Raw genomic sequence first — 26114 nt, forward strand, 5'->3', positions numbered from 1 at the left:
CCGAGCTGCCCACATCGGGGGTCCTCTCGCCCCCACCGAGGCGGTTTGTGCAGCCCCGGACAGATTCCAGGGGGCAGGATTTGGGGAAGGAGCATCTGGCTGTGCTGGAGGGATTCTAGTTCTTAGACTCGATTTTTTTTTTTTTTAGCACCTGAAAGTTAATTAGGTGAAATTGAACGACTTTTCACTAAATGGAGCGTGAGGTTTTCCAGAATGCTAGAGGACACTGAGAGGACTGGGGCATTTCAGACCGGAGAAGACTCTGGGGAGACCTTAAAGCCCCTTCCTGTGCCTAACAGGGCTCCAAGGGAGCTGGAAAGGGACTTGGAACAAGGGGCTAGAGGGACAGGATGAGGGGGAATGTCTTCCCACTGACAAAGGGTAGGGTTAGATGAGATATTGGGAAGAAATTCTGTCCTGTAAGCGTGGGCAGGCCCTGGCACAGGTTGCCCAGAGAAGCTGTGGCTGCCCCATCCCTGGAAGTGCTCAAGGCCAGGTTGGACAGGGCTTGGAGCAACCTGGGCTGGTGGGAGGTGTCCCTGCCCATGGCAGGGGGTTGGAACAAGGTAATCTTTCAGGTTCTTCCAAGCCAAACCATTCTTTGATTCGATGATTTAGGTGCTGAGGGAGGAAGGGGTGGCTGCACAGCAGCCCTCACTCACTCATTCCTCAACCGCAGCTAAACTGTTGATATAAAGCTCACACACACAGAGTCCAGCCCTCACCCCACCCAAACAGTCCCACCAGGAAACCTGTACACTCCTGGGAGTCCTGGGCACTAACACCAACCTCCCTTTCACCTTTCCCCTTTTCATGCACCAGCTCCAAACTAGTCCTGTGTTGTTACACAGACGAGGAAATTCGGCATCCAGCCACAGAGACTGTTAATCTTGTGAGAAAAGGGGGAGAGGAGCGTGCTTGGCTCCCTCCTCCTGGCAAGCACAGGCGTGTTCCTGCAGCACTGGCTCTGGCTCCTCACACTCACGTAAGGGGTCCCATCACAGGCATGTGCGAGTTCAGAGCACTCTCTGGGGGACAGGGGAGAGAGCCCAGTGGATGAAAGGTGGGTCCAAAGGATGGAATTTGCTCTCCTCTCCAAAAAATGCTCATTTCTCTGCTGCTGTCACCCCCTGCACCCTGTGATGCTGCTGCCTGCCTGTGCCATCTGTGACTGCAGGTCTCAGAGGACTGGAACATCTGGGATAATGAGGCTAATGAGGCTGGTTTGGGCTGGTTTGCCTCTGTTTACTGCCTGCCTGGGCTGCCTTGGGATCAGAAGGAGCCCCCACACTTGGGGCTGCACAAGCACAGAGTGAGAAGGGGCTTGTCCCCAAAGGCTGCAATACAGTCTGCTGTTTGAGACCAACTTCTGCTTTGGGTCCGTAGGTCTGACATCTCAGCTGCTGTGTCTCTGGAAAAAATATCCAACCTGTTCCCCAAAAGCAGAGGAGGATGATGCACAGTGGGAGAAGGCAGCTGGGAGGTGTGGGGGTGACATTCTGCTCCTGAGCTCCTCTGTGCGTGTGGGACAACAAAACAACTCCTGCTTCAGTTCTGAAAAAGGTGCCAAGAGCAGCTTTTTAAGCACGGGAGAAGTATCTAAATCTCAAATCAGGGAAAAGAATAGCCTGCAGGTAATGAAGTCTATTTTGGCTGAGTCATGGATTCGGAACAGTGGAGGAAGCCCAGAGAGAATTGCACATCACTCCTGTGCTCCTTGGACGCTTCTCTTGGAAAGGTGCATCATCCAAACAGAGCAGGGCTTTGGAAAAACACCTGCTGAGCACATGCTGTGACAGCTCTGGTGACAGGGACCCTCTTGCTTCAGGGAGCACCATGAGTTCACAGGGAAGTGCTGGAGGCACCTTCCATCAGGCAGAGATGTTGGATGGTGACTGTCCATGGAGAAAAGGAGGCAAGAAAGTGAGGATGTTCACAGCAGAGCCCTTGAGGTTTTGCTGGAGAGACATCACCACCCTACCCACCATGGGCTGGAGACTCTCATGGTGTTTCCCATCACGGGGCTCAAAAGCTGCCCCTGCTCAGACTCGGGGAGAGTGTGCCCATCACTGCCTAAATAAAAGCAGGCGCCACAATAAATTGGAAAAACGTTCTGTGTACAAACAAGGTTTGCCACGGGCTGTGCTGGGAATATTCTTAAGATTTATGGGTTGTATAAACACTGGGTAAAAAATGTGGGTTTCTCACTTTGAGTCTATTCCATGGGATCACTTAAAATACGATGCTTCAGCTTGAAAATCTAGAATAAATTATTGAGAATTGAGGAGAGAAAATGGGGTTTATGTCACTTTAAGGGGCTCAGATGCCAGTCTGACAAGGCAGAGAAGGACTGAAAGGAATCTAAGCCTCATAATTTAACCATGTCTGTATGTCTGCATGTCTAACCTGAACCGGCACATCAGGGGCTCTGCTCACCCCCTACCCCAAGCCAGGTGAATGAAACGACTCTTAAAACAAGTGTTTTCAAAGTACATTTCTGCATGTCTTTGTGTGGATGAACTTCTCTAACCCCAAGATTTTGCTCTGTCATCACAATTTTAGGGACTTGCTTCCTCTTCCCTATCCTGATGACCATTAGCAACAAGATCTGAAAAGCAAAAGGAAGGGGCAGAAATCTGCCCTGCCCTTCCATCAGTGATCCCATAGTTCATGTGGGGCTGAGAGTGGAACAAGGAGGGGGAAATCCTGTTTTCAAACAACTGGGCAACTAGGAAAAGGAGTGGAGCAGTTTGACTCATATTTGTAGAGAATCTGTAGTGCTCCTTCAATCAATACATATGTATATATATACGTATATAAAAATACATAGATACTGGTGGAATGGCCAGTGGAAAACCTGTTTCAAACAGAAAAAAAATAGAAGTGGAGATTTTTATGCTCAGCAAGCTTTTGTAACAAAAGGTCTAATGGATCTTGGAGGAATTGACTTACTTTTCCTAACTTTTGTTGTTCACCAAACCAAGAAGAATTTATAAAACCTTTTAGGCCTGTCTGCATTCATGCCCCCAAACCAACTTTATCCAACTTTTTACTTTCCATTCCAAGCCAGTTGTCAGCACTGATAGAGCCAGGCTGAAATCACTGGAGAGAATCCCACTGACTTCAGTGAAACCAAAATTTACCCACTAACCCCAAACCCCACAAAAAGGCAACCAAGTTTCCCAGCTGGGACATGACTCTGAACACAGATACTTTCAGAATGGGTAGTTCATGCTCTTCATCTGACAGCACAAACCAGTAACCAGCCCACGGTGAGGCTGAACCTGCCGAGGACTCAGCTCTGAGACAGCTTCGAGCCACGTTTTTGCCCAAACTATTGAGTTTTACACGTTTGGCTTCAGCAGTCCCAGGTCTGGCCCCTTTTTGGGTCTTCTCCAGGATCCCCAGAGGGGTCACTGCCACCCTGAGGATGAGGATGCTCCATCCCCTGCAGCTCCCTGCTGAGGGACACAGCGGATGCTGCAAGTCTGCATGGGCTCAAAGAACAACTGGAACAAGAGCATGTGAAACAAATCCATTGGGGGATATTAAAGCCATGGACAGCTCTGTCAGCTCAGGAAGTCCTTGAGATGCTAATTGCTGGGAGCTGGGAAAGTAGACTGGGAAAATATCACTGAGTGCTTGCTGCCTTCTGTGCTTTTATCTAAGCATCTCCTTGTTGGCTCTGGCAGAGGCTGCATCAGGCTCTTGCTGGAGTTTGGTCTGAGCCAGCACAATCATTTCTATGATCCTACACTGCCCAAATTTTCCCTTAGCATTGTGCCAAAGTTTTTTCCCTTTTTTTTTCCATAACAGCAATGAGTTGGGTTTGTTTTTTCTGACTGCTGATGCTCTTTGGGGAATTCTCTCTCCCTCAAGCATAATAATCTGCCCCAGTTATGCAATATATTGTTAACAGAGGGTTTAACAAGCTTTGATTTCACCCAAATTCATATCAGACTCTTCCAGGACATTCAATTTTTATTTTCTTAGACAACAAGACCTCCTTTCTGAAAAGCTTCTTGATAGACCTGTCTGGAGTGTTCACTTGGATACTGGACTGACATGAATAAACAGGGCCCTGGTTTATTAATTTATTGTCTTTCCTGCAGTCAGTAAACAATTCATTTGCAAACACAGCTCTGCAGGAATGATGCAAAAGGAATGATGCAGAAGGGTGGGAATATGCAAAGGAATTTCCACAAACTAACTTTCTCAGCAACTTGGCTGATAAAGCCAGCAATAAACCAGCAATAAACCAGCAATAAATAGCAATAAAAGTCTGTTCTTCAGACTGGAGAAAGGAGACATCGCATCAGTGCAGAAAGGTGGATGAGGTGGCCAGGAATGTGGTTGAGAAATGATCTACGAAAGCAAATCATGTAATGGTACAGCAGCAAAGGCATCTCACACATCAGCAGAAGGAGGCAGGACTGTTATTTCATGCTCCTGGAATATATGAAAATTAGAGGCTGTTTGAACCCCAAACCCAGCCCTGAGAGGTTGAACGGAGCAGCTTCACTCAGCAGCAGTTCCATCATGGAATCCAAACCCATCCATGTGCAGGAGACCCTGCCATGAGCCACGTGTCTGCTGGAATTTCACCCAAACCCTCTCCCAGAGAGCCATTTCACAGGAGTTTTGTGGCAGGGCTGGCTCCCATCATGGGAAAAAGAAAAGACTCACATGGAAGCACACGTAGGATTCAATGATCAAAGTGTTTGGGGGAGATCTGGGAGTATCAGCTGCCAGAAGGAACATCAATGCTGTCAACTTATGGAAAACTGGCGTGGAGAGAATGAAACCCCAAAGGGACCTGGGAATTCTCTACGTCTGGGAAATGTGCTGCAGGAAAGTGGAAAGTATTTGTGAGAGAAATTAGAGAAGCTGCAACAGAAATTCCTCTGCTCGTGGCTCAAACAGAGGGAAGAAATGCTCTGGCAATGTTGTGTTAAAGAGCATCGAGAGGGCAGGACAGCAAGGGAAGATCAAGAGCTGGGTAATTGTGACACCACAGAAATTAGGAGAAAGCCTTAAAGGAGTTGGGCCAGTGGGAAAGATGAGTGTTTAGGGAGCTCTGAAAGCAAAACAGGAGAAAATAGGAGGCTTTGGGTGCTGACTGATACCAGAGTGCCCTCACTGTGAAACAGAGCTCAGATATTTTTTACATGACTCAGAAAGGAAGGTGGAAGTGAAACAAAGGCAAAGCTGTCGCTGATGCCAGGACTTGGCTCCAGGTACTCAAAAGTCAGAGCCTTCCAGGAAGGGGTTGTGGGTGCCTCTGCTGCCCCATACCCAGCTGGGGACAAACCCATTGCCCAAAAAACAGGCAACTCTGCTTGAAAAACCCATTGCCCAAAAACCAGGCAACTCTGCTTGAAAAACCCATTGCCCAAAAACCAGGCAACTCTGCTTGAAAACCAGCCATCTGGAGAGGGGCTTCAGACCAGTGGAGCAGCCAAAATCACCAGGGGTTGGCAAAGGCTTCAGGAAAGGAATACAGGGAGAGTAACAGCACAGAGCTGGTGAGGATGCTAAAAAAACTGGAGGTGCCTGTGAGTTCAATCTGCCATTGGCTTATTTTGGGGAAGCAGATAAGTGGGAAAAGGGAAGGTGTGATCAGCTGGATGGTTTTTCCTGCTTATATTTGTATCTTTCCTGTAGAAAAGGTGACTGCTCTCTCCAAGGGACTCCAGCTTCAAAATACACACAAAGTAAAGGAAATCTATTTTTAGTGTCCATGAGACAAAAGTGCTAGTAAAAAAAAAAAAACAAAAAAAACCCACAACAAACCATGGTTAGAAAGACAATTGCTTCCTGTTTAGGGCTGCTGGGAAGGGAGATCTGGCTGAGACACTGAGGCTGGGCAGGACTTGGGTACAGCTCAAGAGCTGCCCCAGGGAGAGCAGGGAGGGCAGAGGGCTCTGTTGGATGAGTTGGAGTCATCTGGGCATGTGAGACAGGAAAAGATGTTCTCAGCTCCTGGGACACCCCATGATGGGCTGGAAGATCCATGCCAAGGATTCCTGAGGGAGGGAAAGGGACTTGAGCTTTGCTCCTTTAGGATTCTTGGTGCTCACAAGCTTCAGGCTGAGCTCACCTGCTGAGGTTAAAAGACTCCAGAGTGTCCAAGTGACACGTGAGTCTAAGGAGACAATTTACAAAGTGACTTTCAGGCTGAGCCTCAGATTAATGGAAGATTTATCCCTCTGAAAACTCCAATACTTGGTTGAATCAGTCTGATTTCCAGCAAGACAGCAGGTTCTGTGTCAGATAATTCATCTCTTTATCTTCAAAGTGTTTTGATGCATCCACCAACAAACTGCACACAAGAGGTTAAAGAAGGAACCCAAAACTAAACACCCACCATTCTCAACAATTAACTAATCACTTGTACTTCCTCATTTTAAGACCCCAGCACTGATACTTTTGATGGCATTTTAAATTTTTCAAAACCAAAACATTTATTATTAGAAATCAACTTAAACCATATGTTTGTTTTTTTTTTTCTTTAGGAACAGCACATACTGCAACTCTTTCCGGGACAGTTCATGTTTTTTTCTGCTGCACCATTAAAAATCCATCAGGGATGTCAGCAGCTAATTATTCTGACAAGTAGCTTTACTTCCCCTTGTGCTTTTTCCACATCACACACTCTCAAAAGGAGGAAGACATGGCAGTTTTTCTCCTAAAATCACAGACTGGAAGGGCAGGAATGGATCCCCATGGGTGGATTTCTCTTAATGGCATATAGGGAATTTTCCTCCTAAAATCACAGACTGGAAGGGCAGGAATGGATCCCCATGGGTGGATTTCTCTTCATGGCATAAGGGCAGTTTTTCCTCCTAAAATCACAGACTGGGAGGGCAGGAATGGAGCCCCATGGGTGGATTTCTCTTAATGGCATATAGGGAATTTTCCTCCTAAAATCACAGACTGGGAGGGCAGGAATGGAGCCCCATAGGTGGATTTCTCTTCCTGGCATACAGGCAGTTTTTCTCCTAAAATCACAGACTGGGAGGGCAGAAATGGATCCCCATGGGTGGATTTCTCTTAATGGCATAAGGGCAGTTTTTCTCCTAAAATCACAGACTGGGAGGGCAGGAATGGATCCCCATGGGTGGATTTCTCTTAATGGCATATAGGGAATTTTTCTCCTAAAATCACAGACTGGGAGGGCAGAAATGGATCCCCCTATAGGTGGATTTCTCTTCATGGCATACAGAATATTTTTCAGCTCCTCTCTGGCACAGAGTGAAAGGGCAAAACCAAAGGAAAAGAAAATTATCCTGGTAAACCACACAACAAACAAACCAATCATTTGATTTCTTCTTACACGAGGAAATGCAACTCTACCACATTTGTGAAATTGGAACCATCTATTTGCAAAGATAAAACTGGGATGTGTCCCAGGGTAGGTCTGTGTGTTCAGGTGAGCCCTGCTGAGACATAGCCCAGGATCTGCACCGTGCTGGGGTAGGTCTTGCGCATCCCCATGCACCTCTCCTGGTCGATGAAGAGGGAGTTGTTTTTGATGACCAGGTCGTGCTCCAGGACGGCCTTGGACCGAACCAGCATTTGCAGCATGTCCTCAGAGGCCCTCAGGCACTGGTGAAGGTTCCGGAGTGTCTCATTGATCTCGTTGACCTCTTGGACAAGGCTGGAAAACAGCAAGAACCCCGTTAGCAGTCCCACCACTGGGGTGAACTCCAGCACAATGGTGCTGATGGGCCCTTTGGGCACAGGATTTTCACCATCAGCAGGTTCAGACTAATTTGGACCTCCCATTCCTGTCATATTTATGGGAATGTTGAGGGAAAAGCTCCTCCATGGAGAGGAATGGATAAGTTTGCTCTGAGGTTTCAAACTTCACAGATTTCACAGAATATTCTGAGTTGGAAGGGACTCACAAGGATTATCAAGTCTAACTCTTAAGTGAGTGGCCCATACAGGGATCAAACCCACAATCTTGGTGTTATAAACTGAGCTCACCCCAGGGTCAGGCTTTGGATCTATGCAGCTGTGTCTGCCACAGCAGCTTGTCCCACTGAGAAGAGGGATGAGCAGTTGTGGTTTCCCATTTCTGCTCGGGTTTGAGGGTTTGTTGGTTCACCCTCCTGCATTTCCCTGTGCAGGGGCCCTCCCCACACCCACACAGGTCCACACAGCAGACCAGCACAGCTGGGAGAGGCTAAAAGTGAAGGGGAACCAAGTGGAGGATGGAAAAAAAATGGTATGTGAGATGCTAAACCAGCTCTGGGGCAGGGTTTAAATCCCTGTTAAAGGGGAACCATTCCCAGAGAGTTCCCAGGAGGAGGTGTGAGGTTTGGGTGCCTCACAGGGGACACTGAGGGCAACCTGCTTCTCCACAGCCCTTTGGGGTGCAATCCTAAAGAGCCCACAATGTCCTTGAAAGGATTTCCAGTGTCCCCGGGGTGGAGAGGACAGCTCTTATGGGGACTTCATATGGTGCACCCCTCCTTAGAGCTGCCCAAAAGGAAGGAGCTAAAGGCTCTCAACCTGAGCTTATCGGAGAGTAGAACTGTAGAATCACAGACTAGAATCACAGAATGGTTTGGGTTGGAAGGGACCTTAAAGCTCATCCAGTCCCATCCCCTGCCATAGGCAGGGACACCTCCCACCAGCCCAGGTTGCTCCAAGCCCCATCCGACCTGGCCTTGGACACTTCCAGGGATGGGGCAGCCACAGCTTCTCTGTGCACCCCATGCCAGGGTCTCCTCACCCTCAAAGGGCAGAATTTCTTCCAAATATCCCACCTAACCCTGCCCTCTGTCAGTGGGATGCCACTTCTCCTTGTCCTGTCACTACCTGCCCATATAAAAAGTCCCTCTTCCTCCTTTTTACAAGCCCCCTTCATGTACTGGAGGGCCACAGTAGGGAGAGTAAAGGGCTTATCCTTCAAAACTGAGCACATGCAGCCACCTGGATGGGGCAGGAGAGAAGCTGAGATTTACCCAAGTGGGAAAAATCCAGTCCCTCAGGGAGTGGCATTGGGCTGTACCCACCCATGGGTGCAGAGTTGTCCCTGCACCCCAAGGCTGAGATATCTGCTTACTGCTTTATATTCTACTTATGGAAAGATAATAATAATAAAAAAAAGAAGATTATTTTTGCCACCCAGTGATGCCCCTGAGTGCTACCCACAGGGCCTCCTCAGGGAGCCTGCCAGCCCTGCTGTGCTGCCTTACCGGAGCTGGGCAGTGTCCCGGCACAGCTCCACGTTGGGTCTCCTCGTGCGCTCATCCAGCCGGGTCTGGGCCACTTTTAACTGAATCTCTTTGTCCTTTATGGTTTTTTGGATGACTTGTATCTTTGTCTCAATCTGGAAGATTTCCTGCCGGGTCTGGCGTGAAACAGAAACAAGTGTATTAATTAAAAAATGCCTTCTCAAGTGATGACATGTCTGTGTGTAGAAAAAAACCCAAGTTCAATAAGCCGGCCCTGGGCTCAGACTGTTGTCACTCTGCCACATATCGAGGCACAGATCCAGCAGAGTTTTCAGGGAAAAGCCTCTCTTTGCTATTGCTGTCACATCAGAGAAGGTTTAGGAGCACTGATGGATCTATTGAATTACCAGCTTCCCAAAATTACTTCTTCCAAGAACTGATCATCCATCAGCTAAAAGAGGGAAAGTTTTTAATGGCTCCTCATTTAAGGATATGGCATCAGCCTGCAGTGCTCTAAGCCCAGTCTCATTAAGCGATGCAGTCTCAAGCACTTCTCAGGAGGTTTCCCACGAGACCCACTGTGGGGGATGACAGAGTGTGTGAGTGGATCTCCTGATGTCTGAGGTAACTGATGAGTGCACCATTAAGGACCAGAGAGCCACCTGTAGAATGTACCTTGTAACCAGCAGGATGTTTCCATGTATGTGAGGTGAACTGACTGACCATCAGTGTGCTGGCATGTTATGTACAAGAGTAGATAAAAGTGAAGCTGTAACTAAAAATAAAATCCTTCGGTGTGAGCCTTCTGATCAGACTGAGCCTGAGTTTGTCTCTCCTCCTCTGACCGCCGCAAATCTACCTTACCCCGACAGCCCACCTGAGTCAGGTGCCCATCACTGGGCAGAGCAAGGCAGGAAGCACACGGATAACCATCCCTTGGGATGAAGCTACAACAGTGGGAGGCGACACTGAGCGGGTGGGGTTCCAGTTACCTTGGCCAGGTGGGTCTGGATCTTGCTCTTGGCGTTGGCTGTCTCGGTGATGCGGCCGGTGAAGGCGTCGTTGACCTTGCTGAACTGGCGCCACATCTCGTCGGCCGTGCCCATGAGCACGCTCTCCGTGCTGGCACGCAGCTTGGCAGAGGTCGCCCGCTGGCTCTGAGAGCGGAAGATGTTGTTGTCTGTGAACCTGGCCCACGTCTCCGGCACCGAGATCCTGAGGGGTGGAAAGGAGAGGCCCTTGGTAAGCCCCTGGTGCTGAGGCTGGTTGTGTCAGTTGGTTAAAACTTGGTCATAATAACGCCAAGGTCATGGGTTCAATCCCCTGTATTGGACTCGATGATCCTTGTGGGTCCCTTCCAACTCAGAATAGTCTGTGATTCTGTGATTCTGTGTCCTGCTCTGCTCAGCACTGGGGTGGCCTCACCTGGAATATTGGGGCAGTTTTGGGCACTGCAGTATAAGATATTAAGCTCTTATGGAGCGTCCAATGAGGGCAATGAAGATGGTTCAGGGCCTTGAGGGGAAGAATGTGAGGACACTGAGGGCACTTGGTGGGTTCAGCTGCACAAGAGGAGACTGAGAGGAGACCTCAGTGCAGGGACAACTTCCTGGGCAGGGGCAGAGGAGGGGCAGGCACTGAGCTCTGCTCTGTGGGGACCAGGGACAGCACCCAGGGAATGGCTGGAGCTGTGCCAGGGCAGGGGCAGGTTGGATCTCAGGGAAAGGTCCTTCCCCCAGAGGGTGGTGGGCACTGAGCAGGCTCCCCAGGGCAGTGGGCACAGCCCCAAGGCTGCCAGAGCTGCAGGAGGGTTTGGATGATGCTCTGGGGCACAGGGGGTGACTCTTGGGGATGGACCTGTGAAGGACCAGGAGTTGTACTGGATGGTTCTTGTGGGTCCCTTCCAACTCAGCATATTCTGTGACTCTATAATGCATCCTGTCAGTGAGCAGTGAGGATTAAACGTAAATTAAATTTGTGCTCTTAATTAAATTACATGAAAGTGAAACATCAGGACCCTATTTGTTCCATCACATTTATCAAATGATGACCTGTTCATGAAGACAACTTACAAAAGCTCAAATAAAAGATTCTCCCAGAAAAAGTAGAGATTCCAACCAGATCTCTTATTTTGATGTTTGAGGCATTAAGTGCCAAGGGATTCCCAGCTCCATGACAACACACAGATCAAAGTCAATTCATTTTGCTCACAGCCCATCTCAGTTTCATACTGAACTGAACAAGCATTAGATCCCACTCCATCCCCTGTCTGTGCATTCGGGATGAAGTTCCTGCTTATGCACTAGTTGAGCACAAGGTCAACAAAAGACTTAAATACCACATAAGCTCCATTTAAAACTTGCTGATTCTCAGCACATTTTACCCCCCTCTGAATTTTAGTGTCAGTCCCTTGCAATTCATTTGCTTGTCCAAATAAATCTGGGCTCTGCTGTGAATAATTATTCAAACTATTAAAAAAATCTAATCAATCTATGCTTCTCCATAAACTGTGTGAGATGATTTATTTCCTCAGCCCTTTGCCACTTAGGACATAATTCTGCAAGTGCTTAGTTCATTTACCAAGCTGAATTCCTGGTACCCAAAAGCAGCTGAACCCTGTCCCAGGACCACACTACTCACTATTTCTCCATCTTCTGTGTCATTTCAGCTCCCTGCCAGGCCCTCTCCATGCAGGGCTGAACCCCCCAGACTTTACATCAGGGAAGAGCACTCAGGCAAGCACTGACACATCTTTGAAAATATGCATGAACTTAATGAGCTGTGCAGAGGTGCTGGCCTGAATTCATTTTCAGGCTGACCTCTGTACCCTGATATAATGTTTAATTAGGCTGGACTCCCTTTCACCTGCTGGGTGTTTGGCATCCAGCTGAAAGCAGAACGTTGTTCTCCCTTTATGGTGAGAGGAAAGGAACAACCCCTTGGAGGGGATGACGGGATGGATGTGCCGTGCAGAGACACATGCCTGGCAAAACCCAGCTCCCTGCCAGGGACAGGCTCTGTGCCTCCCAGGGACTCCCCAGTGCCACCCAGCAGGGACTCCCCAGTGCCACCCAGCAGGGACTCCCCAGTGCCACCCAGCAGGCACTCACGTTGCATCAATGCGCTCCACCCCTTTGTAGTAGTGGATGTCTCTGGAGGTGTTCTTCAGTTGGTAGCACTTGTTGTCGATGTGATGGCCCATCTGCTTGTCAGCCAGGTCCTTCTCCAGCTCTTGCCTGGCCTCCTTGTTGCACCTTCAACACACAGACAGCAGGTCTCAGTGTGGATATAGGGGTGGAATCGTTTCCTCCCCATCCTGTTCCCTGCAGCTCCTGCTGGGGCAGCTGTGGGCCCCCACAAGCATCACTGCCCACTTCCCATGGAGCCTGCACGGGTTTTGCACCTGCAGGGTGTGGGTAGAGCAGAGCTTTGCTGGGGGTCCATGTTACAGCTGCAAGTGCACCTCAGCCCTGCAGCAAGAGAGCCCCTCCTTACATGAGCTGGGCATTCACTGTATTCAGGCACTGCTGAAGCCTCTCCCGGCAGGATCTGATGATCTTCATTTCCTGGGCAAAGGTAAAACACAACCCCATCAGTATCCGTGTCCTGGGCACACTCACCCTCGAGCATCTCCAACCTTACACACAGTGAGAACTTCCCTGTCTGCCTTTCCCCCAAATCAAAGAGCAGGTGCAGAAAGGGCCCTCAGTGCACCCACTTGTGCAGCTGAACCTGCACCCAGTGACAAGAGGGGACAGGAGGGGGCTGTGGCCACAGCCTTGGCCTCTGACATCACTTTCAGGCTGAGCTCCCAAGTGTTTTTATCTCTTGACATCAATGTCAAGGGCTGGTTAGTTCCAGGGAGACAGGGCTAGGTCCTGACCCGATATAAACAGGCAGAGTGGTTCCCCAGAGTGGTTCCCTGGACCAGCAGTGCTGCACATCCCCATCCCCAATCCCAACATATCTTCCTCCCCACAAGAAATCCCACCCATATGGGATGAGAGGAGATAGACTTTGGTATAAATCCCCAGTCCTTTCTAAGAGACACTCAGCTCTACCAGGGGAAGGCAAGTGCTGCTCTCAGCTCACTTGAGTTCAGCACAAACCTGCTGCACCTGTGAAGCCCCAACTTCTGCAGGCAAGTGATCACTGCTCCAAACCTAGGAATTTTTAAGCCCTCCTGTCTGCAGGAGCCAGCTCAAAGCACTGCCTAAATGTGTCCCAGACACTTAAAAACCAAAATGCCTTTACAGAGATTCCAGCTCTGATAATTTTCCTAAAATCTCATGACTTCTAAACAGAGATTTTAATGGTTTAGAGCCTGACTCATCAGGAAAAATCTTCTAACAGGGCAGTGGCATCACAGTCCCAGGGGCTTCAATTTCCTTCCCAGTGTTGTGATGCCTTTGCAGGGATTCTGTTCCCTGCATCAGGATCCCATTTGCTGTGCCAGCTCTCATAGTCTTTGATTTTATTCATAGTTTAAAGCAGACTATATAAAGGCAGGCAGGAGTGCATGTTTTTATAGTTTCTATCAAATCCACTGCCTGAGCACACAGTTGTACTGCAGCCACACTGCTCTGAGCAAAGCAAAGCTGGGGGGAGGTGTAAAATCTTTTATTAGACCAACTAATGTAGTTGGGGAAACCAGACAAGCTGTTGGGCACACACTGCCCTCTGCATATCTGTGCATTTGTGTGCAATATATATAATGTTCTATAGATATAGAGATATATCATATAGAGAGATTCTCATCCTGTGCTGGCAGGGCTCAGAAAGGCAGGACTGTCTCACAAACTCCATGAAGAGGGACAGAGGAGCCCACATGTGACACACAGACACAGTTGCTTGTCAACTCTTCCTTCCTCTCTTGTGGGCCATTGCTGTGTGGGAAGGCAGCAGGTTTTGGGGGGTGAGGAGTTTAGCACCTCACCAGCACCAAGGAACCAGTGAGGGAACAGGGCTGCCAAACCTGTTTAGGGTAGTTTAGGTAAAAATAACTTCAACTCATGATCTGTGTTGCCAAACTTACTGTGATGAGCTGTTTCTCCACATCGTCATGGACTAGGTCGATGCCCATCCTCTTCTCCCGATTAAGCAAGCACTTGTGAGCGACCTGGTGGGGACATGCCATGCCATCAGTGCTGGCTGCACGGGCAGGGCTCCCTACTGGGATGGTGCCCATGTCAAGTAACACAAGAAAAGAAATTAGAGGTGGGCACAGAGATGACAGCACAGAAAAAACTGCCCTGTTTTAGCTGACAATGAGCAGCCAAGCTGAAACATCAGCATTAAATCAATGTGAGGGAGCCCACGTGTCCCTGGTGCCACCACAGCTGAATGCAGGGACCTGTGTCAGGCTCGATGCTGACCTCACCAGAACCTCGTAGTAAGACATGGGCTTTTGCCTCCCAAAGCAGGATTTTGGATATAAAAATATTTGGTTAAACAAATTCTCTTGTGATGTACTCAGCGTGTGCTGCTGGGGGATGCAGCAGATGGCAGGGGATTTATTACTTAGAGAACTAATGGACCCTTAATAAAAACTTTCTAGATGTTATGGAGCTGTAATAAAACTTCATCAGACCTTTGAGTGGCTGCAGATGTTTTGGCGTGAGGCTACACCCTGTGGCTCACTGGGCAGGGTCCTTACCTGGAAAGGGCCCTCCGTGTCTGCCAAGGCTCTCTCCAGCCGTTTCTGCATGTCTGTGAGCGAGTTGGTCTCCCTGATCATGGCATCCAGCTCAAGGCAGAGCTCTGACTTCCAGTACTCTATGTCATTGACACGTTCTCCCAGGTTCTTGGTGCTCTCCCCCTGGGTTCTCTTTGCCTGCTGGTACACGTCCTTGATGGTGCGGTTGAGGTCGGCTCGCAGGCGCTCGGCGTTGTGCCGGGTGGTCTCCGACTCCTTGTAGTTGGTCATGTTGGACCTGTGCCAGTCATCGAGGGTGTGCCGGGTGAAGACACCGTTGGGTCTTTCAGAAATGAAAGGAATGATTTTGGTGGGGGGTAACCCTGGGAAGCTTTCGGAAAGGGGAGCCAAAGTTGGGTTGAGGGCAGCTGCTCTGTAGTAGGAGTTGGGCATCCAGGGGAGGCTGATGCTGTCAGGCTGGTAAGGAACCCGATCCTTGTAGGTTGCAGCCACAGTGCTGGTGGCAGGCAGGATCTTGGTGGGTGGTGGTTTAGGAAAGGCATACTTTGCTTTTAAGGGGTAGCCGTACAGCTCCATTGTGGAATGCTGCTCTCAGGTACGTGTCCTGCACAAAGGAGGCAGAAGAGAAAACCTCACTCAGTCAGTTCCTGGCCTTGTGTTACCTCTTACAACAACACAGGCAACTTGTGACACAGCCAGTGATGCCCAAGGTACCCACACAGTGCCTGTGCAGGCCTAAATCTTTCAAAAACAAATCCCTCCTGACAGCAGCACAAGTATGTGGATAGACAGGGATTTGACTTTGCTGGTGGTGTCTAGTGTGAGGTCTTGAAATGAGGAGAGAAACAAATCACAGCCGCTAAGGAGGATGACAGATCTTAATTTTCCTTGTTTCCTATTGTACCTTCATTTTCCCTGTCAATCTAGTGAAGTTCTCCTGTGGCAGGGGCATGTCTCCCCCTAACACCCTCAAATTTAGCAAAAGAAGCTTTCACAAATGCAATCCTCTGAACCAGTTTGGCAGAACCAAGGATGAGATGTCTGTGCTCAGGTCCAATAAAACCACTGTGTGGGGGTTCCCACAAACCAGTCACTCCAGCCCTTTTGTCCCTGCTAGGGATAAGCCACTGCCATTCCCTGGCTCCAAGCCTCTTATTTATACCTAGGAAACAGCATTCAGAGAGTGGGAGATAGTTTCCCTGGCTCCCACCCCTGCCAAGAAATCTTTCCGTTGAGAATGGACTGGAGTTACTTTTCCATGCATTTCCAGCTGAAATAAATGGCTCTGCAACCCCCTCAGGATAAGCCATGCCAGGGTAATACTTTCTACCATCCCTGAACATGGACACATACCAGGAAATACATTTGGATGACATAAGAGATAGTGGGGATGAGGAGAAGTACCTGCTTTTCCTGGTCTTCCCCTCCCAGTGGAAGGACACGTTCCCCTTTAGCTGTGAGAGTGCTCAGGGGCTTGGAGGTGTGGGGGTGCTGCTCCTCATTGCTGGGGTGCTACACTTGGTGGTGGCACTGCTTGGCTCTGCCCCAGCCCCCCTGTGTTGGTACCACCGGGCCAGGGCACTGTTGCTATGGGCAGTGGAGTTCTTTAGTGGGTGGCCAGGTTCTATGGTGGGTGACTGGGTTCTGTGACCTGTGACCGAGCTCTGTGACCTGTTCTGACCATTGAACCTCCCTGTAGTGGCCACAGCAATGGCCACAGGGCAACACAGGGTGCTGGGTGGGCAATCTGGGGCCAGTAAACACCCTTACATGGCATCCCAGTTTCTGCCCTGGACAACCTGGGCAGCTTTGTGCAGCCCCTGGGCAACAGGTGCAGCTGTTGAGTGGATGGATAATGCTCTTGGCCACCTGAATTAGTTGTAGGTTGTCCTGCAAGGAGCTGGACTCGCTGATCCTTATAGGTCTCTTGCAGCCTGGGATATTCCATGATCCTGTGAACTCAGTACCCTCAGTGGGCAACCAAGTGCCACCCCAGGCAACCAAGTGCCACCCAAGTGTTCAAGAGCAAGTTGGACAGGGCTCGGAGCAAGCTGGTGTAGTGGAAGGTATCCCTGCCCATGGCAGGGGGTTGGACTAGATGACCTTTAAGGCCCCTTCTAACCCAAACCTTTCCCAGATTCTAGCAACTCTGTGCAACCCAGTGCCACCCCTGGGCAACTTGATCCCATCCCTGGACAACCCCCAGTGCCATCAATGGACAACTCAGTACAGCCCTTGGGCATCCTAGTGCCACTCCTGAGCAAACCAGTGTCCTCAGTGAGCAACCCAGTGCCAGCACCGGTGCTCCTGGGCCAGACAGAGGGGTCACTGGTGTAGGTGGGTGCACCAGGATGGGAGTGCTGCCACCCCAGGGGGGATGTGCTCAGAAGCCCCAGCACTGCACAGCCTCACACAGCACTGGAGTGTCATACACCAGGCACCCAGTGACACTGGGAATGTTTCTGGGAGCAGGTCCTTCCTCAGTCATCTTTGGCTTTATCCTGAGAACAGGCACTGGAAAAGGAGGAGCTGGGTAGTGATGCTGCTGATGAGCACAGACACTCTGGTTATCCCAAGATTTCTCCCAGCTTTGTAAAACACCACTGAGTTCTGCTGTGTGGACTGGTATGTCTTCCCTTATCCAGAGGAATATTTTCATTTTCTTCATTTCCCCCCCTGGATGAGCTGTGAACCACGTGCATGGCTCATCAAGTACCAGGCTGGTCAATCCATTTCTCCTCATTATCTCAATACTGCAGCTGCAGACTGAGACTGGACTAAAGTGTGCCCAGCTCCTGGTGAGTGCAGTGCCCCCCTGCCCACCACTCCATGCACACACACACTTGGAGTTGGCCTCCACGGGGAAGCCTCTTGCCAAAGAGCTGCCATGAAATGTGACTAAAACTGTTCTGTGTATACAGTTTAGCACATTTTCATTTTGCTTTAAACACACGGGTGGAGAACCAGCTTAATCAAATTGAAGTAAAACATTCAGCACATAAGTTGTTTTTTCTACAGCTAAACCAGATAAAATAATTGCAGTTAAACAAGCCAAGCTCTGCCCCTCTGCAGGACTCATGCCCACCCTCAGACCAGCCCTGCTCTGTGCTTCTTGCTCATTCTCAGCCTCCATCTCTGCTCTCACGCCCTGCCCGTGGCTAATTTTGTTCAGATGAATCACTGCAAGACAAGGAACATCACTAATTGTGGTAGGCAACCACATGGTTTTTGAGGAATTTGCTAAATTAAGCAATAATAATTGGCTGATATTGTAAATGGCCCATGGGTGCCTTGCAAAGCACACACAGGACTTTTTTGGGGAGCACAACAGTGGGGACAGCACAGTGGGTGAGACTTTGGTCCCACCACAGAACCACAGAACATCCTGAGGTGGAAGGGACCCACAAGGATCATCGAGTCCAACTCCTGGCTCTGCACAAGAACCCAAACAATCCCATCATGTGCCTGAGAGTGTTCTTCAAACACTCCTGGAGCTCTGGCAGCCTTGGGGTTGTGCCCACTGTCCTGGGGAACCTGGTCAGTGCCCAACCACCCTCTGGGGGAAAAAACCTTTCCTAATATCAAACCTTACCTCCCACAGTCTAAAAACTAGAAAGATGAAGAGAATTGCACAGGTAAAACAGTCAAATTCTCAAGTTAAGTGACTCTCAAGTAAGAAATTGCCAAGTGCACACAGCACATGGTCTCAGTGCCCTCGTGCTTTGGGTACCACACTGAATTAAAGAGGGCTATTCACATCACCACTGTGTCTTTGACTAAATAAACCTGGTTCCAAAATTCTGATTACAACTCCAAGAGCTCTAAAATCACTGAAATTACAAAAGGTCCACACCCAGTTCTGGTGGGGCACATCCAGTTTTGATGGACACATGAGAACACACTTTGTGGTGAAGCCTCAACCGTTTTAGCTCAGAATCAAAAGAGGAAAAGAGGCTGAACAGGTGAGGCTGATGTGAAGCACAGGTGCCAATTCCCAGCACCACAGCCCAGGTTTGCCTACCTGACTAAACCGGAATTTCAAGGGACACATTTAGATACCTAAGTACAAAATCTACTGCCAAGAACTGTCAGTCTTTCTGTTGCAGCTCTACATTCTTGCTGTCTATTAATACAGCATTACACTGGATCATGAGCTGCCCTTCTGCAAATACTCAGAGCCAGATCTTTCATAGCATCCTTCATGTCTGCATGTACCCATTACATAGCCCAGCCCCAGTCTTACACACAGTTCAATATTCCTGTCTCTCCTATAGATGCTGCACCTGCCTGAAAGGGCTCAATTGTCTATTCATAGAATCACAGAATCACAGCGTGGTTTGAGTTGGAAGGGACCTTGAATCTCATCTCGTTCTGACCTTCCACCAGCCCAGGTTGCTCCAATCCCTGTACAACCTGGCCTCGGACACTTTCAGGGATGGGTCAGCCACAGCCTCTCTGCCCAACCTGTGCCAAGGGCTGCCCACCCTCACAGGGAGAATTTCTTCCCAATATCCAATCTAAACCTGCTCTCTGTCAATGTGAAGCCATTCCTCTTGTTCTGTCACTGCAGGCCCTGATCCAAAGTCCCTCTCCAGGTCTCTTGGAGCCCCTTTAGGTACTGGAAGGGGCTCTGAGGTCTCCCTTCTCTTCTCCAGGCTGAACAATCCTAATTCTCTCAGCCTTTTCTCATAAGAGAGGTGCTCCAGACTTCTATTCAACAGCAGAAAAAATTTCCCAAGTCACATTAACTCACTGAGGATTAAAAAACCCCTAAATTGTGTGTGGTGATTCCCATGGTATCACCAGGAAGGACAAGGATGCTCACAGGCAACACATGCTCTCTCTGCCCCAGGGCTACTCTGGGGGTTCCAACAGGCTTCCAGATACCGATGTATGGCTCCTATGGACACAGCTGCAGCCATGGGCAGGCCAAGAAACACAGGAGACTTTCTGGGGTTTTATTGGGTTTCCTTAATTCTGGTGAAAATAATGAGCTGACCATAAAACACAGAGGCTTGAGGACTCTTGAGGTGAGGCCTAGACTGCTCTGGGCTCTGCATGTGGCCAGTGGAAAAAGGTGGTTATGGCCATCACTGAGCCCCTGCTGCTGCACTGGAGCTGGGATTGGCAGGAGGAGGTCTGAGGGGTTGGACACCAAAGCTGGAGAAGAGGAAGAGGAGTCTGGGTGGGTTGGCAAGGAGAAAGAAACAGCTTTGGACTTGGGCAGCCACTGAAGATCATCTTGGGCTCTCCCTTCCTCTTCCAACAGCCCCTTGAAGAACTTGTGTCCCTTTTCCATGGATGGGGAAGCTCAGCTGTTCATGATGGCTCTTCCACAGCCTCGTGCAGCATCTGGAAGTGCCACCAGCCTGCTTGTTGCACTTCTTAGAAAATCCAGATCCCAAAGTGCTGGCAGGCACCTCTCCATGCTCTGCAGGTGACAGCCCGGGGCAAATCTCCATGTATAAACAAGGGGCAATGCCAAATTCAAATGGGTGGTTAATTCCAACTTGTTTGAGTCATTTCTTGGCATCCTTAAATGGCTACAAAAGCACAATCCATCAGCAGGTTGCCCTGGAAGGACCTGACTCCCCTGTCTTGCTCTGGTTTGAGGTGGGGTGATCTCTGCAGGGATGACCCAGGAGCTATTCCTAGAAAAACTGTTAAAAATGGATGTGGGGAAACCATTTGTTTCTCTGTGGTGGGAGGAGCTGTGTGTGTGTCCTGTTGCCTGATAGAGATTTGAGCAATAATCCAAATATTTTGTATAAATCCATGATAGTCACCTACATGAATCATTCCTTATGTGTGTGTTTCATGTGCATTTTGGGTTTTTTTTTAACATTCTTGGTGGATTTAGTGATTGTTTTCTCAGAACCTGCATTTTCTAATGAAGTTCATAGCTCTGTTTTCCCCCTGAATTTTCTATCAGTGAACTCAGGGGATGTGTTGAAACCAAGTGGACATGGGTAGTGAGGAGAACAGAGCCAAACTTCTGCCCTGTCCTGCCCACCACCCCCTCATTTCCCTCTCATTCCCACTCCTCACCATGGAGGGAGCACATCCCACCTCCAGCTCTGCCTCAGAGCTGAGGGATCAGCTCCCATCTACAGGAAGGTGTTTCACCAAATTTTCCAAATTGTCTGGGAAATTGATGGGACTTAAACCAGTGAGACCCACTGTGTGGAGAAACAAATGTCATTTCACACTGACAGACCTCTGTCCTCACACAAAACTGCCCTGGAGTGGAGGATTCTCAGGAGAGACCTGTGACATGGAGCAGGAGGCCACATGTCCCCACATGGGACATTATGAATGGGAGTCACCTCAGTTAAGTTTAGACATGGCAATTTCCATAATTGTCCTTAACAATCATTAGAAAGAATCAGACCTCTCCAGGGGCCATTATTTGAGATATCCTGGATGTTTCTTTTAGGATTAGACAAACAGTGCAAGGGAAGATGCAATTCTCCCATGTCCTGTAATAGATGCACAGAGAGATACCCAGACTTGGACCTGTAACTGACCCAGGAGAGATGAACCCTCTGTGCAAATTTTCTCCCTTTTTTGAGAAAAGACTTTCTCAAAAACATCCTCAGTCCTGCCTTCAGCAAGGCCAGACCTACTGAAAATCTACCCTTGAAGTTTTGGGTTCCAAAGATACCACATTTCTAGACTAAGCAGCCTTGGAAGCTTTACAGCCCCTTCCAGTGCCTAAAGGGGCTTCAAAAGACCTGGAGAGGGACTTTGGACAAGAGACTGGAGTGACAGGACAAGAGGAATGGCTTCCCACTGATAAAGGGCAGGGTTAAACGGGATATTGGGAAGAAACTCTGCCCTATGGGGGTGGGCAGGCCCTGGCACAGGTTGCCCAGAGAAGCTGTGGCTGTCCCATCCCTGGAAGTGTCTTAAGGCCAGATTGGACAGGGCTTGGAGCAACCTGGGATAGTGGAAGGTGTCCCTGCCCATGGCAGGGGGTAGATGTAGGTGAATTTGCAGTCCCTTCCAACTCAAACCATCCTGTGATTCTCTGAACCCCTCTGAACATGAGGCTCTTAACACAGAGAGAAACCAACAAAGAGATCAAAAGCAGACTGGCAGATGAATTATTCAGTCTTACCATAGTAGCATTTGATTGAGCTTTCCAAACAATAAATGTGGCATGAATAAGTCATTGCAAATCCCTCCTTGAGCTCTAGTGATGAGTCATAACCACCAAACCACAGATGCTCAGGGCAGGCTGCTCTGCTCATCCCCAAGGTTAAGACACCGAACACTCATGTAATTACAGCAGTCATGAACTCTCAGGAAATGTAGTTATTTATTGGTGATGTTCTCAGTGGTGTTCAAGGACTATCAGAAATAAAAATCTGTGTTCAGGGAGAGCCTCCCTGTAGCCACTTCAATACACCACGAGCTTGGGAGGGGTCTGGATTTTCCTCTCTGTCTCACTGCAAAGTCCAGGGCGTGGGGAAGGTGTGCTTTAAATTGTATCCCACAAGCAAAAGGGTTGCTCACACCTTAAAATTCAGCCAACTCCACAAACAAACAGGTGTGAAAGCAAGTAGGAGACAGTTCTATGCACACCCCCTGATTCACAGTCATAAAAAAAGGTCTAGACATCAGCAGGAAAGAAGATGAACACACCCAGAGCAGAGGGTGAAGAGCATCACACATCTCTGCCTCCCTGGGATCTGGAAAAAGCCTGATGGGAGTTTTGACCTTCCAGCCAAGCTCACACAAGGTCACATTTTGAGGTTGCCTCCTTGTCACACAGGAAAGGCTTCAGGAAACCATCCCAGGTAGTTTTCCTTTGTACATCCCACCTTGCTGCAGCCCTTGATCATCAAACCTTGATTATCACTTCTTCCCAAGGAGGAGGCCAGGCAGCAACTTGTCTGATAACTGATGGAGGGTGAAAAAGGGAAATGAAACCAGTTTCTCTGTATTTACCTTGAAATATCTCACCCATGAAAGCATTTAACCATGTGCTGGTCATTAACATCATGACCAGCCCCATTATTTCAGGGCAATTTAAACACAAAATTGAGCCCCAGCATCTGAGACCTTGGAGCAGTAATAGATGGCTCTCGTGATTGATGCTCCACACATGCTTTTGTGCTTAGCTGAAGTGAGTTATTGGTGGCCTCTCTGTCTCGTTTACACTCCTCATTGCTGAGCCAGATGTGAAAGCAATTAGCACACTGAGAAGACTATCTTTAAGTCTGAGGGGCTTTTTATAGGTTGCTGTTTATTTTTGGACCTACTTTCTTGAGGTGAATTTTGGCAGGCTGCTCAAGGACTGGTTTATGTCATGACTGGCTATTGTTTAAAGTTTTTTATTGCTCTGGCAAGGGCTTGAGTTGGAAAGGGGAGGGGAGAGTTACTGTATTTTTTTTCTCTGTCATCATATTCAGGCTACTATTTCACAGGCTGCAGAAGGATCAAAACCTCTGCAGGGCTGATAGGAACAACCACAGCTCCTGCCTCCTCAGGAAACAGCCAGGGCTGAAACCAAGCCCGTTGTGAAAGGGCCCAGAAAGCTCATCTGGAATAAAACCCAAACCAGCATTCACGGAAATTGCTTTTAAAAAGAAAGAAAGAGAAAATCACTGAATGGTTTGGGTTGGAAGGGATCTTGAAGATCAACTTGTTCCAAACCCCAAAATCTCTCTCCTCAATTCTCAGCTCTTGAGCACAGTCAGGGAGCTCCCTCCATGATCATACCAAGGCAGGGAATTCTGTGGAGGAGGGATCATCCATCCCCTGGCACAAACTCTTTTGCTGTCCCTCAGGACATGACCAGAGAGGAGCCTTTTCTGCAGAGGTGCCCCTGATTCCAGGGCTGTAGGGCTTGCTGCCATGGGGAACCAAAATCCACTAATCCCAACAGGGATGCTCCAGAAGGGAATGCTCCAGGTAGCCCTTCCATCAGTGCAGTGCTAATGAGCTCTGCAGTCCCTTTCCACTGCTACCTCACTGCTCCAGCTCAGGGAGAAGGAAAACATCTCCCAGTGCTCCCTTACCTTGGTAAGTACTCAGGAAATGCTCCTGGTGGGAATGGTTGCAGTGAACCTGCTGGACACGGCATTGGGAGCCACTTGATGTTGTGTTCAATCTCCTGCAGTGGATCTGCTCTGTGCCTGCATCACCACCACCCTATGGCTGAGCCCTGAGCAAGGCTCCTGTGATGGACATGTGTGCTGGTTTAAAGGTGAACCAGCAGGGAAAATGAACTCACCACGAGAGAGATTATAAGTCAGAGGCTAAAATTTAATAATAATATTACAATAAATACACTGACACAAAAGGGAAATTGCTTTCAACTCACAAAACCCAGCAGTATAACCCAGTGTCCTGGGGCCAAACCCAAGGGGGTTTGTTTGCCCTTGTGCTGAGACCCCTGTGGCTCCCCCAAGTCCAGAGCAAAAGGAAGTGAAAAACCTGTTGGTGCAGGTGAGGGCTGTGGTCTGGTCAACAGTGGCACTTGTAGTCTGGCCGAGAGTAGTGATCTCCTCCTGTCGAGGTTCTGCTGCTCCTCTGGATCTGACAAGACCCTCCTGAGGTCTTACCCACCCCTTATGTACCCTCAGGGAGCACCCAGTCCCTCCCCCAGGGTGGGGACTCACCCAATGGGTGATTAACTCTGGAGCCAGGGGATATTGTTGAACTGTTAATGGCCCATTGGCAGCCACACCCCCTCAAGCTGGGTGTGAAGGTGCCAATGACTCCCTGGGCAGCTGCTGCTATTGGTCCATTGTCCTTGGGGAATGAATAGAGGGGGTAGAATACACAGCTTTGACCACCCCCACACAGTGATAACTGGTCCCACCTGCTGAACTAGGACAACATGGTACAGGCAGGCCTGGGAAAATACAGGAAAAACACTCAATAAAGAAGGTGAGACATTGGTGTGCAGTGACCTGACACCCTCCAGCCCAGGGGAGAGTTGGCCAGTGATTGCCCCATCCTTTCTGCCATGTCCCCTGGGATGAGGACACAACCAGCTCCTCAGGCTTGAGCACATGGATGGGAGGAAGCAGAGGGAAGACCTGCTCCACTCCATCCTTGGTTGTAATAACACCAAGGTCATGGGTTCAATCCCCTGTGTGGGCCATTGACTTAAGAGTTGGACTCGATGATCCTTGTGGGTCCCTTCCAACTCAGAATAGTCTGTGATTCTGTGATCCTGGTGCATCTGGAGCCCCTCTGCTCTGAGGACAGACTGGGAGAGCTGGGGATGTTCACCAGGAGAAGAGAAGGCTCCAGGGAGACCTTCAAGCCCCTTCCAGTGCCCAAAGAGGGCTTATAAAAAAGAGAGAGCAGCTTTTTACCCAGGCAGGTGGTGACAGCACAAGGGGTGACAGACAGAAACTGAAAAGAGAAAGATGAGATATTAGGAAGAAATTCTGCCCTGTGAGGGTGGGCAGGCCCTGGCACAGGTTGCCCAGAGAATCTGTGGCTGCCCCATCCCTGGGAGTGTCCAAGACCAGGCTGGACAGGGCTTGGAGCAACCTGGGCTGGTGGGAGGTGTCCCTGCCCATGGCAGGGAGTTGGAATGAGATCCAACCCAAACCATTCTGTGATTCTGTGATCTGCCTTGGGGACCTCAAGAGGCTGCAGCCAAAACACAACAATTTAAATAGCAGCTGCTTTTATTTGAACTTCCCAAAATACAGGTGGCCTTGGCTGGTCTGTGCCTTACACACACACACACACACACACACACACACACTCCCAAGTATGTGCTTGTGACCACAGTTTGTTTTAAAACACCACCTGGGCTGCACTTGACTGACTTTAACACTTCTGCAAGGGGATCACCTACAGAGTTACTGCTGCTGCAAACAAAGCAATAATTCCATATTTCACTATCTCTTATTATTTGGGATCACTCAAGAGATTGTCTCATTCCAAACAAAATCTCCTGTTATCAGATTTTGCCCCTGGGAGCTCTGATAAGCATAAAGTCTGTGTATTTAAGAGCTATTTCAAATATGTATGAAAAACTCCAACTGCCTTAGGATGCTGAATAAGAACAACAAAGCAACTGGCCTTTATTGCTGGATTATCAGGCTGGATTTAGAGGCTGGATCTGAACTGTCTTTTCCTTTCAGAAGATCTGCCTTTCTTACCACATTGGTGACTGGCCCTTGTAGCTGTGCCAGCCCCAGCCAGGATGCCAGAGATGGATCTGCCAGGGAAGTATGGGATGGATTTGGATGTGCTCCCAGCCCAGCCCGTGACACTCAGGCCCTCAGTGCTTTAGG

At 49.1% G+C, this 26114-nt stretch overlaps 1 protein-coding gene across 1 annotated transcript; it reads right to left on the bottom strand.

The window, feature by feature from the left end:
* Positions 1 to 7428: 7428 nt before the first annotated feature.
* TEKT3 (tektin 3) lies at positions 7429 to 15420 on the bottom strand. Its single transcript, XM_071573661.1, has 7 exons — positions 14845 to 15420; positions 14224 to 14307; positions 12684 to 12754; positions 12299 to 12442; positions 10181 to 10403; positions 9210 to 9364; positions 7429 to 7660 (listed from the first exon to the last, which is right to left on the bottom strand). The coding sequence occupies exons 1-7, from the start codon at positions 15418 to 15420 to the stop codon at positions 7429 to 7431; spliced, it is 1485 nt and encodes a 494-aa protein (XP_071429762.1).
* Between the last annotated feature and the right edge of the window lie 10694 nt (positions 15421 to 26114).

Source organism: Pithys albifrons, chromosome 19 (assembly GCF_047495875.1).
Source record: "Pithys albifrons albifrons isolate INPA30051 chromosome 19, PitAlb_v1, whole genome shotgun sequence".
Lineage (NCBI taxonomy): Eukaryota > Metazoa > Chordata > Aves > Passeriformes > Thamnophilidae > Pithys > Pithys albifrons.

Bases quoted from the DNA above. Each gene is read 5' to 3' on its own strand.
- TEKT3 (XM_071573661.1), bottom strand. From the start codon at position 15,420: ATGGAGCTGTACGGCTACCCCTTAAAAGCAAAGTATGCCTTTCCTAAA. The intron at 12,443-12,683 runs GTAAGGAGGGGC...TGTGTGTTGAAG, and splicing joins ACAGTGAATGCCCAGCTCAT to GTGCAACAAGGAGGCCAGGC. The intron at 9,365-10,180 runs GTAACTGGAACC...GTTTCACGCCAG, and splicing joins TCCAGACCCACCTGGCCAAG to ACCCGGCAGGAAATCTTCCA.